The sequence below is a fragment of the Athalia rosae genome, chromosome 5 (genome assembly GCF_917208135.1).
Source record: "Athalia rosae chromosome 5, iyAthRosa1.1, whole genome shotgun sequence".
Taxonomy (NCBI): Eukaryota; Metazoa; Arthropoda; class Insecta; order Hymenoptera; family Athaliidae; genus Athalia; species Athalia rosae.
In genome coordinates, this window is record NC_064030.1 from 2960867 (window position 1) to 2979552 (window position 18686).

Here is an 18686-nt window from a genome sequence, read left to right on the forward strand (position 1 = left end):
TTCGAGATAATTTGAAATAAAGGAGACTCACCTGAGGGACTTCCTGGCCTGAGATTCGTTCCATTTGTCTGAATAGTTTGAACCGGGCTTGGTGGTCGTTGCGGGATAGGAGGTTCCAGAATGTCCCTATACTTAGATACCATTAGTACAGAGATGAAGTAAACTATAGCCAGGGACAGAAACTGAGCCTGCTTGGTTTCTTCCTAAAAATGAAAATATTATGGTCAATACGCGTCGTTCGGATATCTATGAGTCACGATTGTGCGACAGAATGCTTGTATGAGGCACACTCACAACATCTCTGTAAATAACAGCTCTCAGGCGATTCACATCCATATCTTGCAACAACTTTTCAGGATCCTTCACTGGACTTAGTTGACTTGCTAAATTATCAACAATATTCTGAAAAAAAAAAAAAATTAACGACTGAATAATCAATCAATTTGTAATTTTAATAGCAACTGATTAATTTTAGTAAATTACGTAATTGGTAATAGCACGATGTTATTGTCAGAATGTAAGGGAAACTTTTGAGAGATCGACATACCTTGGGCGAAGTTTGAGCTCCTCTTATGAGCGATTGTATGTGATGTGATTTATTACTAGAACCAATCTGTCGACCTAACATGCTGTAAGGTCTGCCACGTTCTTTACACTCTAAGCAGTTTCTAACGGCACATGTACAGACCTGAACAAGCGATATGTTAGATAATTACACACAGAAGAATAGAAAATTTTACTGCTACCAGATTTTTCTGAGACTATTCTAAATTATTGATGAGGGCCGAAGCCCTAATAAATCTAGTTTGGTACCCTCTTGAGAGGGTTGTTACGATTCTAAGCTATTCGGATACTCGATAATATGTAATTAATAGATATGCAATAAATTGACAATGCACACTGACAATCGAAACACAGCTATGCATGTTTAAAAATAATCAATAGAAATAATATAATTTTCATATGTGGATAAATGTTCCTGGATCGGAATACAAATTGTACAGAGCTGTAAGTGTTTAAATTTTGATGAAATTAGGAAATTATCAAAAAACATAAAAAAATACAAACCAATCGCAGGCATTGACGCAGAATCCCACCGCTGGACATATTTTTTTCTGCCTCTAGTTCTCCAAAATTTAATGAACTAGCGAAAATGAGTACGTCGGCCATATTGACTAGTCTCTGCAGAAAGGAAACAGCTACCTCAATTGGCATACCCTGAGTCGGCTCTATTACATCCAGTTCGCTCTAAGAGAATTATGAAATGATATTATTATAATTAAGAAATTATATCAACTAATTTTCAATGTAGAGGTCGTGTATCGTAATCTATTCATTGCACAAATTATTACTCCAAAGCAAGACAAGTTATAGCTATGCGGCTACTTGTATTAATCGAGTAAGAAAAATGCAATATACGGGTGTTCAAAATCGTCAATGGAATAGAAACTGTAGCTTGTGTCCGAATAAAATGTTCATAATTACATTGGGCGAAGTTGCCGAAGCCAGCAAAGGTAAGAGTCCTCCACAAGCTATTATAAGATTATCAGCGAGTTGAGAGATCAAGTGGACAGTATTTACCACGAATATAGCATTCTCACTGCTGTTCACAAAATCCAATACAGATTTTGTCGAGTGGCTGAAAAATAAAATTCGAAATCAGACTCGTTCTAAAGAAACTAATGCGCTTCTCCAAACTCACCTTCGCCATACTTGAATATCCGTTTCCAGGGAAAATAAGACGTCTGAGAGTAATCTTTGATGTATATACGACCACTTGAACTCAGGTATCCTGAACGGTGGTCGGGTCGGGCCTGGACTGAACATCGGCCTTGTCGAAGGGTTTCCTTGTTTAGCCCGCTTAGACTCTGGGGACCAAAGGATTAATTAGAATCGAAAGTGAAGCGAAAAAAAAAATAATGTGTGTGCTTTTTTTCGATGTACCAAAATGATTCGGGTCAACTTGTGTTGATGTAGAGGCACTCCTTGGTCGCTTTTGAGGTGATGACATTTTACGCAGGGGTAAGGGTAGCGAAGGAGCATCGTCGACACCCCCATCCGCGATATTCTCGGAGGGGACGATCGGTAGGCTAGATCTACGATGAGCATCTATGTGATCTGAATTTAAGTTATTCACTAACTGATCGTCCGTCGCAATAGTTTTAGAACTAATAATTTGAGGCACACCGTCGGGTAAATTTTTAGTTGCATCACAGACCGTGGATATTGTTGGAATTTGCTGTTTGGGATTTGGCACTTGAGTCACATTAGCTACAGAACTTTGAACATCACTATTATTGGAAACACTATCTTCTATTTCTATGGTTTCAGTCCTCACTGGAATGTCTGTTTTATCACTTACACTAATAGAAACATTGGACGGTTCTCCTGAATGTTCGTCATTGACCTCTTCTTCGTTGCCATTATTATTACCATTAATAACAGCACTTTTTTCGTTCACTACAGAGTGCGCGGTGCTATCTCCGTTACTTAACTCACTATTTTCTATCGATTCCGAACCATTACCCTCTACGTCTACTGTCTCTTTACACGTTTCAGAGCTTTCTATTACACTAGTTGAGCAATTGAGACTTTTTACATTTTCAGAAATTTCTTGGTTGTCTTGACCATCAGTCTTAACGCCAATGTCTCCATTTTCCGGTGTTACTTCTTTCTTGATACCTCCCTCCTCGATCTCCGGAGTTTCCACGCTACTCTTAATTCTACTCGAGTCGTCCACATTATCAGTTGAGGACGGACTCACCTCAACCTCGTCCCTCTCGATAACTTCTCGACGATCTTCCGTAGGAGCAACATTTTCCACTTCATCGGCTTCGGTTTTTGGCGGAATCGCATAGTCATCGGATTTATCTTCCGAGGTAGCATTTTCACTTTCTGAAGGAGTTATGGCAACTGGATCTTCACTAATGGCGATGGGCTCTTCAACTTTATCAACAACAGTACTGCTATCATCTTTTCCAACCGTTTCTTCCTTATGGGAGTTTTCTTCCGATGTATTATTCAGTTCCGCCGATTCACCAACTTCTTTTTCTTCTGATGTATCATCGACTAGTTTTTCTTCCAATGTTTCATCGATTCCTGTTTCGTCCGGCGCTTCAACAATCACTTTATCATTCAATGTTTCATCTGTTCGCTTATCTTCCAGTGATTCAATATGAAGTTCAGCTACTTCTTCCGATTTATTTTCAATCCCAGTTTCAGCTTTTTCAGGCTCACTAGAGTTCTGTGAGATATCTTTTGCCTCTACTACGTCGTCAGTTTCGGTGTGCGCGTCCTTTGAAACAGTCCGCTCAGTTATACTTTCGTCAATCGGTTCAATTACAACGTTATCGTCTTCAACTTCAACTACTGGACAATCATTTCCAGCTGGTGGGTGCTCAGTAGAGGAGGCAATAATAGTTTCTTTCGTAGTTTCCTGTAACATTGAGTCTGGGCTAGAGCTTTCTATCTTATGGACATCACTGTACAAATCGCTGGAGCTTTCTATGGATATGATCTCGCTCGTTTCATGCGTTGTTGGAAGAGAAATAGGCTCGCTGTACGCTTCCTCAAGTATTGTTGGCGTGTCAGAATTATTTTCTCGTGCAGTTGTCGGGGTTTCTGGTTTATCACTCAGTCGCGAATCCAAAGACACAGCTTCGCTTGATTGCAATGCTTCCATAGTTTCGCTACGTGATTTAACAAGAGCTGGACTACCATCGCTTTCGGTATTATCAATGGAATTGAGGTCACAGCTACACGATTCCTCCAAACGGTCAATCGCGTCTGGGTTATCGAATTCCTGAAACAAGAGCCTCATATCAATACTGATCCTGCCAAGCCTACCAAATTGGTCTATCTATTGGATTGATCGAGTTATCGCCAATTTATCGCTCAGAAATGTCGAAGATCAAGAATATCTCTACGAGAAAGTCTACGAGGGAGCCCGAGCTTTGCTGGAGTCAGGTAGCCACGGTCGTAGGGGTTTGTTGTGGGGCGTCACCTCTGCTCAGCCCCAAAGGTGACATCTCACAACAAAGCACTACGCTGCTGGCTACGCTGACTCCAGAAAAGCTCGGGCTCGCTGGTGAATTGAGAAATTAGAATATTTCGACCCATGCATGGATTGCGACGAATCAAAGTGGGTCTACGACTGAAACGAATCGATATGTCTTAATTTTTCTGCTCCCAACAGCGAATAATTGATGATTACTCGATCGATTGCATGAGTGAATGATTTTGGCTTTCAGATTTGAATTCCTGAGCTGATTATATGTGAGATTACTCTTGAAGAACCAAAAAAAAAAATCGATTTTTGAGCCGAAAGTAAAGTGGATTAAAAATGAATTGTATTACACTTTTCTTACGTATTTTGACCTCAGGAATCCGAATCTGGAAGAAAAATTGTTCTATCTCTAAAATTGACCGAGTTATCGCCAATTTTCAGCTTTTTGGGGTCAAAAATAAAAAATTGATTTTTTAGTCTATATTATTGTAATTTGAGCTCAGAAATCCGATTCTGAAAGGAAAATTGATCTATCTATAAAATTTATCGAGTTATCGCGATTTTTTCGCATTTTTTAGCATAAATTTGAGGATATCTCGAAGGGAAAAAATCGTAGCTCAATTTTCTCAACGGATTCGTGTTCCTGAGGTCAAAATACATAAGAAAAGTGCCATACGATCGATTTTAAAAAATAAAAATTTTTGGCCAAAATTTGAAAAAATCGTAAGGGGTACCCCTTGGAAAAATCTCAAATTTTGGCCAAAAATTTTTATTTTTCAAAATTGATCGTATGGCACTTTTCTTATGTATTTTGACCTCAGGAACACGAATCCGTTGAGAAAATTGAGCTACGATTTTTTCCCTTCGAGATATTCTCAAATTTATGCCAAAAAATGCGAAAAAATAGGGATAACTCGGTCATTTTTGCAGATACATCATTTTTTCCTTCGGATTCGGATTCCTGAGCTCAAATTACATGAAGATAGACTAAAAAATGAATTTTCAATTTTTGACCCCAAAAAGCTGAAAATTGGCGATAACTCGGTCAATTTTAGAGATAGAACAATTTTTCTTCCAGATTCGGATTTCTGAGGTCAAAATACATCAGAAAAGCATATTAAACCCAATCAAAACAATGATTTATTTCTTGCTTAAAAATCGAATTTTTCTTTCGATTCTTCAAGAGTAATTTCACATACAATCAACTCAGAATCCAAATCTGAAAGCCAAAATCATCTACTCATGCAATCGATCGAGTAATCATCAATTTTTCGCTGTTGGGAGCAAAAAAATTAGGACATATTAATTGGTTTTATTCGTAGACCCACTTTGATTCTTTGCAATCCATTTATGGGTAAAAATATTTGAATTTCTCAGTCTACTAGGGAGCCCGAGTTTGCTGAAGTCAGCGTAGCGCTTTGTTGTGAGACGTCACCTTCAGGGCTGAGCAGAGGTGACGCCCCACAACAAACCGCGCGCCCCTGGCTACCTGACTCCAGCAAAGCTCGGGCCCCTCGTAGACCGAGAAATTCGAATATTTCGACCCATGCATGGATTGCAAAGAATCAAAGTGGGTCTACGACTAAAACCAATCGATATGTCCTAATTTCGTTTTCGGGGTTTCTCATGCTATTTGGATGTAGTTTGATCTGAGGAATTCAAATCTTCAACCCAAATTGATCCATCTGTAAAATTGATCGAGTTATCGCCAATTTTTCACTCTTTGGAAAAAAAAAATTGAGATACCTCGATGGAAAAAATTCCCGGCCTAATTTACTCAACGGAATTGCGAGACAAAAATTCAAACGACAAATAAAATCGAATGCGGTGCGCGCGAAGTGCGTGCGTGCACTGCTAGTTTCGTCTCGAAAACCTTCTGCAGCGCAAACATATCGGAATTTAAATGTTCATACCTTATAATGTTGTTCCGGATCTGGCAAAGACGGCTGTTGTGAATTGGTCCAAGGTATGGGCCTAGTATAACCATTATTGCCCGAGTGTTGCTGATCCCATCCCGATATCGTGCTGATTGGTCTCTGTTGGCGTAATTCTGGATCGGTTATATTGTCAGATCTCTGTCGCTCATAATGTTCGTACATTTGAGCAAATTGTAGTTTGAACTCTTCATAAGATACCTGAATACATTATAAAAACGGTCGTTTGAATGGAAGAAAGAAAACGGTCATTATGTACGCGAAAATCTTCAGTGAACATTCATACTCACTTTCGAATGCACAATCGCCAACGTATCGACCCAAACACGCCATCCTCCATATTCGTGCTTGATAGCGTGATGGAGAAGCATGCGAAACAACGAATAAACCATATCCGAAATTTTTTGTTCCTCTGTATTTTTAGGGTGGATGTAGGCCATGGCTATCAGCCACTCTTGCCACACAGACATTTGGAGAACCGTTCGTCGATTTTCCCTGTTGTTGTTGCAAAGCAGGGTCATGTCCGATAGAAACAATTTCTTGACCTCTAGGAGTTGTTCGGTTTGCTTCGACTGTCTGACCAAAGTTGCCACAACCTTCAGTATCACTGGCAAATTTCAAGATGAAATTGTATCGATTATAATTCTGTATAACGTATCACCGATACGTCGATCTCTCTCTACTTACTCGGATTTTCTAATCGATAGAGTGACTCCGGTTCGGGATGTCGCGTATACAGAATTTGTTGACTTATATGTTCGGTCATGATCTGTATTAGGAATTCGGTACAATTAGCATATTTTATTTCGAATCTATTACAATTGTAGGAATAATGATCGAAATTTTATGTACCTCGTATAAAACATTGTACGTTGGTAGAGAAAGTGTTTCTTCGTTGAGCAACAGCCGTTCAGCCAATAACGTATACAAATTGTGTGGGCTCATGACATCATACTTCCTCCTGGAAAAAGGTATCCTTAGCACTTTGTTGGTTTTTTGAAAATATTGGTAACATTTGATATTAATTTTTACTTATGTGTACTGCGGCTCAGGAAGAATCCCAGCAATTTGAGAGCTTGAAGACGTATGAGTTGGCTCTCGGCTGCTAGCAGTTTGAAAATAGTTCTCACACCCTGCTTAGCGTCAAACGCAGGTACCATAGATGATGGATGTTCCGACATAAGGGATATGAGCATTTGCAGTACATCGTGCAAGTTGTCATCCTGAGGAAATAGATTATGGGATTCAACGTAAATTAGAGCTAGACTTGACGAATTCGAACAAGCGCAGAACACCGAGGCTCACCTCATGCATTGTTGTCAAATAATTGAGAATGCTCTGCAATTCGTCATCTTTAACTCCATTGCCTATCATTATTAACTGTTTCAAGAATAACAAGATGTACGAGCGTATCGTTAAAATATCTTTTTGCTGAGGCCGGGGTCCATCTAAAAATAATACGACGGTAGTTATTGTGCGATCTGCGAAAGACGTCTCAGATATTATTCTCGGAATGGTGAGACGTTATTCTTGATGACAAATACGTGATAAATCACAAAATTAACATACCCATTCCCTTGGGCGTAATACCACTTTTAGCTCGAGGATTCGCTACCCAGTAGTAATACTTGAGAGTATGTACAGTTTGGAGTACGGTGGATACTCTTCTTACATTCGAATAGATCTGAGTGTCGCTCAGAAATTCTGTGGCCAAATATGAGTAGAGACGAGATTGTACGGGTGCCGGAGTGTAAATCCACAAGGCAGGATTAAATAGAACATGATCCAGCAGCTGCCATGTTAGGAATGAAAAGTGAAACAACTACATCACCATGGATCTGCCTGTCCTTAGGACACACCAATCTATCCGACTTTTTACAAAAATTATAGCAACGCCTTCTCTTCAATGGCTTTTGTCTAACATCATTGGGTTAATGAAAAGAAAAAAAAAAAACAGCCGTCGCATATTTCATCGTTTGTACCTAAACTGGGGAAACATCCATGTGTACTCGAAATCAATCGATATTTAATAAGAGTATATATGTATATCCAAATCTGGGTCGCGAAATTGGAGTGCATTACAAATGGAGAAATGTGCCAGAGATACACATTGAACAACGAAAAACTGATCGAATGCAAGAGATTATGTTGCCGGCAAAATTTTTCTTTTTTTTTTATCAAACCAACTATAACAGAAAACATTAAGCTGAACTTAATTTGAATCTGCGAAATTTATTGTTGAATATAAAATCTAGATGCATGTCAGAAAGACTGACGTGAATTAACAAAATGATGTTTATACAAAGTTCAAACAAGAAATAAAAAATCATTTCCGAAGCAATTACAGATATGGTAATAAATAATCAGAAATTACAGAAGAGTAGAGGCTGCATCATCGCATCGCCATCTGCATTTCAAAAAATCCCGTATCCACAATTCATTTCAACGAATTTTTAATCAAAAAAATTACTTCTAGCAAGAGTTGATTTCATTTCGTGATATTGTTCGTGCAAAGCCTTCGACACTGTGATTACACGTTTGAAATTCATTTGAAATTGAAAAAAATAAATTTTCAGTTCAGACTTGTGGATTAAAAATCAAAAATTGCAGAGGCATCAGGAAAGAATTGAAAAAAAGTCGGTAGATTGCATGCTAGTCCGAAGATTGAGGAATTGAAAGTAACTTTTAAAATATTCGTTTCATGCTCAGAGAATATCGAATATCGGATTCACCGGGTAACGAATTCTAGTACCTATGCGTTGCTACTGTAAAAAACAAAACTCAACTTCGAATATCAGGCACGAATATTCTAGGGATTTAATCAAATAAAGGGCACCGAACATTCAAAATGCGATCCATTCGTCGTTGAATTTTACCATGCTGTTGATTCTTCAAAAATATTTCAGAAAACAATGGAGGTATTCAATCACAAGCGGGCTGCTAATGAAAAAAAATAAATTTCATCGTTTCAATTACATCAAAACTCAAGAAAAATGATTGTATGTTTTCTCATGCCACAAGCCCCAGATATGGTAAATTAAAAAAAGTACATTAGAGAAACTCTTATACGTTTGTACCAATGCAATCCTGTGAAAATTACGAATCGCTATATCCTGTTTTACATTTTATGCAAAATTCCTATGGAATTTAATGGTAATAATATTCGACAGCTATACATATGCATGTATAGAAACGAATTGAAATACCTACGGGAATAATATTTTTATGAAATAAATCACATTCTGGTTCAACAATTTCACCGATGAGAGAACGAAACAAGCCGCGCGGTGCGATTCTATAGCGCCTTGATGAATTGATCAATTTCTAGATTAATCTAATAATTGGTAGAATAATTGTCCTCAATTACCGGGCGCATATGACGTAATTGTGACGTTTCAATCGACAACAATTTCAAACAAATAACTCATTAAGCTCAACCGCTATTCTTCGTGGCGCGGTGACGCGTCGCAAATTTTCTACGTCGCGAGTCAGTATCTATGATATGTACTAGCCTAAGTAATATAGTGTATTATACCTGTTTCAATAAAAGATCACTGTTCGCACTGAGGCAAGTGACCAGATGTTTCGTCAGTTCCAAAAATGAAGCAAGTACCTCCGTGGTCAAGTGGTCCCTACTTGCTCTTTGCAGCATATAACTGATCACTAAAAATCCACGGTTTTGAACCATATGTTGCTGAACGGTTTGCGAGCTTTCAACCAAATCACAGATAAATCCAAGAAGCTTGGAACTGAAAGGTCGATACATTTATTAACATCTCCAGAGCCCAACTGGGCGAATTATCGCGCGATGAAATAATATATCAATACGGAATAGTTACCACAGCGTTGGATCCCTTTTTATATCATTTGCAGTAACACAATCGTATGACATGTCCAGCTGAGAGAACAATGGAAACAGTACTTGTATACCACCGATGGAATTGAGGGTGCTGTGTATGGAGTGAGTTATAACAGCCTTCACTTCCTACAACGATAAATAAGGATGTGAGAAATAGAGGAATATTATAGTCAGCGAGTATCAGGTGCATGTGATTTATGTATAATCGAGAGTGTAGTTACACCCCCCAGAGTTTGTGATAGAAATTCAATGCAAACCTGGAGCATGAGGGCGTGCGGTGTGTGCACAAAGTAAGACATATTCCCTTTAGGGGCACTTTGTAAACATAGTTGGGAATCCGTAGCGACTGGATTATACATGAACACGATGGCGTTCGATAATTTTCCGTCGTAGAGCACCTGCGATTAAATTTTCGATGAGAAAAACGTGCACATCCTGCCGATGTTATTCGTATAAAACTACACACGAATCTTATCTACATAATTACTATAATCAATAAAATCATGTAATTAGCCACATCTACGGGAATATTTTATAGCTAATGTATACAAACGTAACTTGACACGTCCATCAGATAACGGAATGACTATATTATAGTTTCGTGTACCGGGAAACTGATAAAGTGACGGGCGCGATAGACCAAATGTCGGAATATATCAGATCAAAGTAATCTGTTACGCCTCAGGGGGGTTTCTGAATTAGACAAGAAACAAAGCGATTCAGAAAGACGTCGATGCGAAATGAATTATGGAAGTAACAAGATTCAACTTATGTACAACGATATCTTCCAACCCTCGAAAGATTAAGACGTGTATATCTGACGGTTGTATCAAAGTTTTACGCGTTCTAGCTATAGCAAAATATACACTACGTAGCGATGTTAAAAAGAAACTGCTAAGTTTCGTTTGGGCACAAGCCTACAGCTGAGAAAATAATGAATTATTAATTTTCTGAATTACCATGCTTTTCGAATGTTCTAACGAGAAAAAAAAGGCGAAAAAAATCGAATCATTACGAATTGTTATCCTGAAAAAACCATGCCGCAACATTAAAATAATAGAACAAAAAAAAAATCCAGAAATCAAATCTCAATCATGGGCCGATTCTACTTGAGAAAATGCGTACTTGTACTTTTTTAGTTACCTCGGATGAACGTATGTATGTATGTATTTTTTTTTTTTTCGTTGATTAAGAGGATGGTTATCGAACAAAATTCAATGTAAGAAAGAATAAATGAAAACGCAAATGCTTACAGGCTGCATACTTTGGTCCAACATGCTAACGAGCTCCGGCTCGTCACTCACCCTTTTGTGATTGTCAGGTAGATTGAGGTAACATTCGTTATCAAAGCGAAATTGACTCTGAAATCATAGTGTGACACAAGAAAATTGATAGTCGTAATTCGGTTGTAAAATAGCTGATTACGCGTCATTAATCTCCGAGCGCTGAATTAACAAGTGAAAATAATTAGTTCGCCATTTCAGCTCTCTATATATCTATATATATATGAATGCACATTATATGACTTCGCAGCATTAATTTTTGTTTATATTACCGCCGGTTTCTCTTTTACAACGTGCGCGGGGGAACGATGATTATGCGCATTTTTAAATTATCCTCATGAAAGAAAATGGGAGTTTGATAGTTAATGATAATGTGAATAAAAATACGCGTACCTTGTACCCAGGACCCAGCCTGTGCATAGCGCATATTTGATGAGTGGTAAGTGCTTCACTAAATAAGTATATCGCACTCATTTGTCCGCAAAATACACGCTCCTCGTCGAGTTCCGGGGTTGCGCCAATGTAGCATTTATCAAATGGCTGTAAGTTAGACGAATAAATGAAGACAGTCGTAAAAAATATCCACGTCGTTTAATCAGACGCGAAAATTTCGGAGCACTTACATCGTTGGTGGAAACGAACCACGCCATTTCCGTGCTAGATGCGAGCTGACCGTTGACGAGACATTTTATTTCGCTTTTCGTCCATCTATTGTATATGTACACCACCGCGATCATGTACCACTGAAAATTGTAATACCCGGTGTAACGCGAATAATTGTCGAAGAGAAAATAAAGGGATGGCCGCTTCGAGTTCTCGACGTACCTTACGTGGTTGAAATTCATATTTGACACAGTGTTGGAAGCCCTTGCCTTTCACCTTCATCGAAGTAAGCACCAAACAGTTGCCTACGAAGTGTGCGGAGTACCCCACACCCTTGCTCGTTTTGAAACTGCGTTTGGGGTTTAAAATAAATTTAGAAAAAGTTTTGATGGCAGGCTCGCCTCGGAGGTTGGCAATTTATTAAAATAAATTATCATCGCCTCGCTCAACGACAAATGTATGCGACGACTTACCAGTACAGGTACGGCTTCTCTCTTTCTATGTTCACAGAGTTTATGGGATCGAGCCTGAACCAGGTGGTAAATGTGAATCCATTTTCGTACGGCCATTTAGCCAGGGGTGGTAAAACTACGGCCTACAGAAATAAGTGGTTTGTCAAATTTCGCAAATAATTCCAGAAATTTCGATGTGAAAATAAATGAGAAAAGTGGAAAATGTAAATGGGGGGATTTCATTCGGGATGGAGTTTGCGTTCGAAACGTACCTCGGATTCTTTAGGATCTGCGAGATCCGAACGAATCAGACGAGAGACTCTTTTTTCGAGGTCCTCCGATTTTTTTGAACGACCTTTGTTATTTTCAAGGACGAAGCGCCGCGGGACTCGCTCGGTAGGTTGACAGTAATTGATAAGCCGCGTTCCGCAACTTCGGCGAGGAACTCGGAGTTTGTCTCACCCCGTGTCACCGTCGCGATACTTGCTCCAAGTATTTCGCGGGTTCAAAGTTTATTAACACCGACAAGTCGTAGTGTATTTGAATAGCCCCACGCGAGGTGGCAAAGAAGCCGGCGAGGATATCGAATCTCCTCCGAATCATGTATTCAACCCTACGGACTCACTCATCTTAATAGCATTGCGGTATAAATGGCGGAGATCGCAAATGTTACGAGCGTTCATATTACACGAGGCCCCGTAATTAATGTGGCCAACTAATAACCTAAATGAAAATCTAGAATTTGATATTTTCATTATACACCCCTAACAACAAGCGAGCGGTGAGATAAATTCGAAAAGTTTGTGCCTGAAATACCTGATTTTTTTTTGTTATCCCGATAATTCCTGTAATTCGTAGGCATGGCGTATCTTTTAGTGTAACGAGTTCTCTCCCCCGCTCGTTTCCGCAGAGAAAGGTCGAGGTAGAACCTTTTTTAGATAAGGTATACAAGGTACATTGTGTAAAATGTATCTCGATACAGATACCGACTTGCAACCTATACGAGTAATATATCTGCAGGGGTATGTTTTCATACGGAACGAGTTTCGGTATAGGTATAGGAAAATACATGCCTATATGTGTATGTACACATAATCTGATACATATGTAAAATATACGATATTCGATACGGAATAGCTTCGTTCAGTTCCTCCGCGCGTAGGTAAACGGAGGAGGGAGAAAAGAACGGAATAAGAGAAAAAAAAAAGGAAAAAAAGGAAAAGAGCAGGGAATAGAAAAGAAGAAGAAAAAAGTCACACAGAGCATAAGTGAAGAGACAGGAAATTGACTTACCGAACCCTTCCTTCCAGGAAAACTGAAAAATACGTCCGGTCCATTCCTTTGAGGCATTTGACGAAGGACGTTCAACAGCTTCGCCGAATGTCTCGGCTGAGAATGAGAAACGAATCGGATTAAATATGAAATAATAGCGATAGTGAAAACTGAAATCGATTTAAAACAAGTTCGATTGATTTTTCGTCCGATATGATTCACATGGGTTATTCAAAAACCATGGGACTGGCTCATGAAATTGATAACGAAGATCGTATAGTCGCCGCTTCATCGCTCGTAAATCTTGCTAGTTAAACACGAAATATGTGCGGCTGTCTCAGATATAATATAGCTAGAGGTACATTATCTATCGTAAAGTGCAGTAGAATCCCGTTCCAATGGATGGCCGGGGATAAAATTTTTCCATGCAAAGTTAAGCGGTTTCGATTTGAGCTCACGTTGGTTTTTGACGAGTGAGGAGAACGACATTTTTTATTTTCGTGATGTAACTTGGTTACCGTATAAAAGTTGACGTATGAATACCGGCGCGAAGTTTCTCGAAACTATTTTATGTCGAATAGAAAAAAAAAAAAAAAAAAAATGGACCGTCAATGGCTCTATTTTACTCATAATTGTTTTACCGTTTCTCTCGGAAAAATTTTCCATTGCAAAAAACCATTTATTTCTTAGCCCCGTTCTGTTTTTCTTCGTACAGTTCATCGGCGTGACGCATGAGACAATTTCACGCTCAAGATGCCGCGATAGATCACCTGCGAATAGGCGTGTATGGTTTTTCTTCTCCCTTTTTTTTTCCTCACTATCAAGGAGACTAGAGTGGCATTAGACGTAACGCGTGTCATTCTCAAATATCTCGCTCGGCTTTTTCGTTGCAGTGTATACCACCACCGTCGCGACGCCTCTCGTATGGATCCATAGATACGAGGGAAGAATTATTGCAGCCTCAGTTTTTCTAACGAAATTTTTCCACCGGGTATAAAACTTATTTTGTACAGCTCGGCGAAGAATCGGGGAAAAGCGTAACGAGTGCCCAACAAAAGGTCCGACTATAGTACGTACCTAATCGAATAACGATGTACCGCACAAAAATAACCACATTACATACGTTCCACATGAAAAACACAATGCGTACGTGTACGTTCGTACGTGTACAATACGAATACCTACCCATTTTCCCTTCACTGCTTTCATCGCTCCGAACAAGAGTTTCAACTCTTTCACCGTGATGCTGTAACTCGCCAATACACCGAGCATGTCAATCAGCAAATCTTGAACAAAGAGAAATTATTGGCGTATTTTGTTTATTTCTCAAATTTTCACGACGTCCTCAAAATTTGTTCTTTCAATTTTTTGTTTTCAACTTTTATGTCCAGTGTGTACACGCTGGTCATGTAACGGACGTGCAGTTATTGATCCTGCACCAGCGTTGGATATGGTCGGACAGGACTGGAATATATTCAGGGGTAAATAGGAAGTGAAGTCATGAATACCTGCGACGACAGTTTCAGCACGGGTTAGCCGGTGAAGCACGTGCTCGATCAAGCCGACGTCGGTGCAGGCCTGTAGATTGCGGACGCTCTTTCTCAGTATGGCTATGAAGACGCTCCATATTTCAGCCTGAAAAATAAAGTTGAAAGAAATTTTTTTTTAACTTCTTATTCGATTCCAGAGCCTCTTTGTTAAAAGCCTTTTATTGTCGAAACCCCGCAGCAGCTACTTTATATTCAATTCGATTCGCTCCTAATCACGTCAACGATGTCAAGGGCTGACTACCGAAAGGGCGTGGATGTAACGAACACTTTATCGCTTCTGGACTGTTCGGAGACGTCACAGGAGGGGTCTCTGTCCTTTGGAAGAAAAGAGAAACGAAAAACATGGAAAATGCCTCCCATATTCAAATCTTGTAATTTTTACGTGCTGCTGCAAGGGAGCATCCCTTCGGTTTGAACCAAATTCGCCTCAATGACGCGAACCGAATTTCCCCTACTTTTCATCAACTTTTCAAAACGTACCCAACGCCACCGCCATTTTCTGTCGGTCGCGCCCTTCTGGTTTTCGAGCGTTGACGCGCTACGTGGATCGTGCACCCTAAATATCGTTCAGCCCGTCTATACGGTAGTAGGTGGATCGTTGTGAATTATCATCCGCAAACCTGGAATTGTTGGCGTAGGTAACGTACGGTAGGGCTTGCAGCAATGCGCGAGCTTTTATGCCCAAATATGTGCGGATATGATACGTGATGTAGCTTTTGTATCCCCGCGTATATGCCCACCTGAAATTGACATACTCGCGTAACATCCTGCAGCCAGCAGCTGGTATCGGTTGTACACGAGGGCGGGGTATGCAGAGGCGTGTGGTTTGTTTGAGAGACGAGTTCCAAATGTTTGTGGATAGTTACCGGCAACGCAACGGTAGAATCCGGGACCGGAACAGAGGAGAGGGTCACTCGCAGACCGGAATCCTTGCCGCATGAATGCGACGCCCTTGCCCCGACAAAGGACACTATGCACGCCTCGAGCTTTGCTCGATGAATAGATTTAAGACCCTTCGTATAGATCGAGTCGGCATAATTTATCTCGCGATAATTAAAACGATGGATATATCGCAGGGACAATAAAACCGTTCCATGAGAAATCGACCTTTTCTTCTTCCCTCTGTTCTTATTAAATTCAGATTTTTTTTTTCATTCTCTCCTCGCCCGATGCCACGAAAGACGCTGAGAAATTGAAAATCCAAGTTTTATAATATAAAGGGTACACGTACAGTAGACTCACGACGTCTTTTGTGACGTGTACTCTACTCTATATACGTACGTATGGGTGGACCATTGACTGAGGATTTAACTGTATTCAACGAGGGTAGCAGAAATGAAAAATGGGGGCGAATAATGGAGGTGCAGCGTAACGGTATATCGGATATCTGGTGTCAAACGTTAAATCATCGCGTCGATCAATTTTTGACGCATCGCGGCTTCCTCGCCCACGTCTCATTGGCGAAGCCGACGGAATAACGATGGATATTATTTTTTCGCCTATTTTTTTTTTCCACCCCCTTTCTTCGACTCGTCGCACGAGTGATCGTTACCGAATTCTTTCACCTCTCAACGTACGCACGTTTAAATTTTCTGCCAATTTCCGATCGAACTACGTATTTCGAGCTCGTGAAAAATTTTATGAAATACTGATTTCGATCGCGTGTTTAGAGAATAATTAATCGAAGGACCCCCGCGCAGGATGCGCGAATATTTACCCTCGACGAGTTAATATCGCAGGACTATCCCCGGCGACGATTAAAGTACAAGTTTATTAGGATAAAATCGGATCAACTCTTTATTAGCGAAACTTGATACCCCCGAACGAAATTTATTGTAGCCATATAAAGCACGCTCATACTGCGATTCGAGTCGTAAAATTTCAACCTTAAACCCTCCACGGTTGAGGATCTATAGTCGTGTAATAAAGCAACGCTTCAAAGTGGGAGTAACTTGTACTCGTGCAATTTCGGTTGTTATGAATATTCCACCTGCAACGTCGGTGCCACCGCCGCGCTCTCTCCGCACCCCGCCGCAGTTAAATTTTCTTGCTAAATTCACGATTTGAGGTAACCGCGGGTTCGCAGTAGGCGTAGGCGAATCATACCGAACGGTTATAGATAATTGTCGATTGTAATAAACCGTGGTTTCGCTCGGTGTTTGTACGATGACGTATTACAGGTAAAACGCGTAGGTGGTACCATGACGAAATCCCTCTGAATTTGCATATCTGTTTGATTCTCATATATTATAATGTTTACATTTTGTCCGGTGTATGTATAATTAAACGTTGATGCATATAAAATACACCGCGTATACAGTCCGTACGATTATTATTGATGAACCAAAGCGATAATTACAAGCGATGGGTTAATTTAAATTTACGTATTCATGTGAATCGAAATCTGAATCATCGTGCGGCGTAGCGAGAGAAATAAGAAAATTATTACCTCTGCTATACGATAAGTGTAATATCGTTATCGGTCGAACTGGACGAAAAAAAATTGCTGAATAAAATCAGGCGAAAACTAGTGCGGTGACACGCGCGAGCCGAGCTAGCTCTGTTCGACAATAATCACACGGGGATAAATAGGGATTCGCATGTACCTATATAAAATTAGTAGGTACGTATGTACTCGGTGCGCGGGTAATGAGTGTAGAGAGGCGTATCCAATGTTATCGAAACGAGTCGCGAACTAATTAGGAAATTATTATTAGAAAGCAATCCCCGTCGAACGAATATTCTCGCCTGAATAATCTCGCGCAACGTTATACGACCGACCGATTTTGCAATGTACGTGCAATGCCTATGCTTTGATGCGCGCGATTGTTCTGAAAAAAAAACGTTCGATTATTTCTTCGTTTATGTGTGCGTGTTTTTTTTTTTTTTTTTTTTTTCATCCGAAATCATCCATTTTTTACTCACATTTTCAACAACCTTACGACAGCGTTATGATCGACGTAAGCCTATTTGATTAAAACAATTTATCAAGCGAGTGCCTAATTCCAGTTTGACAGCCGAAAATTATCACTCGGAACTGTTGCTAGCTCCGCAGGATTATGCCAGCTTAATTTGAAGGGTAGTCCAATCATGGCGGTTGCGCTCGTACCGATCTTTCGTCAAAAAAATTTCATTCCTCTTGTTTCACAATTCGTTTTTTTCTAATAACTCGATCGTAAATTACTTTACATGAATGTTGGAGCCACTATCACCGTAATTATAATTTCAACGTTCAACGTTCAATTAGCGTGGCTCTGATACACGAACGCGGTACGTTTAATACCCGACTAGAGCTTTTTGATCTTTCGCAAATAAGATACAAAAAAGAGGTATTACAAAAATAAAAGAAGGAGTCTCGAAATATTTTTACACTTGAGACTTCGTAGCACGAAGAGAAGAATTTCTTGTCATTTCTCTCGTTTCTAAAAAAAATTGAAAATTATATGCAGAGGCACGTCTCGCAGCACGGGCGACAGTTGTTATTGGGGTTGTTGCAGACTTACGTGGATAAGGGGAAAAACGTAAAAAAAAAAGAGAAAAAAAAAAAAAAAATACCGAAGGAAAGTCAAAATTCCTCGGCAATATGTGAATATTTCAGAGAAGACGAGGGAAACGAATTTCTGAGGTCGTCTGCGACAACGTTGCCTTCGGCTTCGCACCCCCGTATCGCTGTACGCGACGTATGAGATGAAAAATATTTTAGGAAAGGCAGAAACAATTTTGGTGC

At 39.8% G+C, this 18686-nt stretch overlaps 1 protein-coding gene across 4 annotated transcripts in view; it reads right to left on the bottom strand.

The window, feature by feature from the left end:
- The window catches only part of LOC105692913 (neurobeachin), a 165448-nt gene that overhangs the window by 61027 nt on the left and 85735 nt on the right, over positions 1-18686 (bottom strand). The window contains exons 3-27 of one of the 4 annotated variants that reach the window (XM_048655901.1): positions 14918-15044; positions 14595-14695; positions 13431-13526; positions 12159-12280; positions 11908-12034; positions 11706-11825; positions 11476-11622; positions 11104-11160; positions 10057-10197; positions 9780-9925; positions 9476-9689; positions 7510-7762; positions 7246-7388; positions 6973-7163; positions 6793-6901; positions 6628-6709; positions 6231-6547; positions 5920-6141; positions 1945-3802; positions 1703-1868; positions 1486-1639; positions 1069-1248; positions 548-688; positions 295-402; positions 32-203 (exon numbers count right to left, since the gene is read on the bottom strand). In XM_048655901.1, coding sequence (XP_048511858.1) covers positions 32-203; positions 295-402; positions 548-688; positions 1069-1248; positions 1486-1639; positions 1703-1868; positions 1945-3802; positions 5920-6141; positions 6231-6547; positions 6628-6709; positions 6793-6901; positions 6973-7163; positions 7246-7388; positions 7510-7762; positions 9476-9689; positions 9780-9925; positions 10057-10197; positions 11104-11160; positions 11476-11622; positions 11706-11825; positions 11908-12034; positions 12159-12280; positions 13431-13526; positions 14595-14695; positions 14918-15044 — 5494 coding nt within the window. Of the gene's footprint in view, positions 1-31; positions 204-294; positions 403-547; positions 689-1068; positions 1249-1485; positions 1640-1702; positions 1869-1944; positions 3803-5919; positions 6142-6230; positions 6548-6627; positions 6710-6792; positions 6902-6972; positions 7164-7245; positions 7389-7509; positions 7763-9475; positions 9690-9779; positions 9926-10056; positions 10198-11052; positions 11161-11475; positions 11623-11705; positions 11826-11907; positions 12035-12158; positions 12281-13430; positions 13527-14594; positions 14696-14917; positions 15045-18686 lie in introns of all 4 variants that reach the window. The other 3 variants (XM_048655899.1, XM_048655900.1, XM_048655902.1) reach the window with 3 other exon arrangements.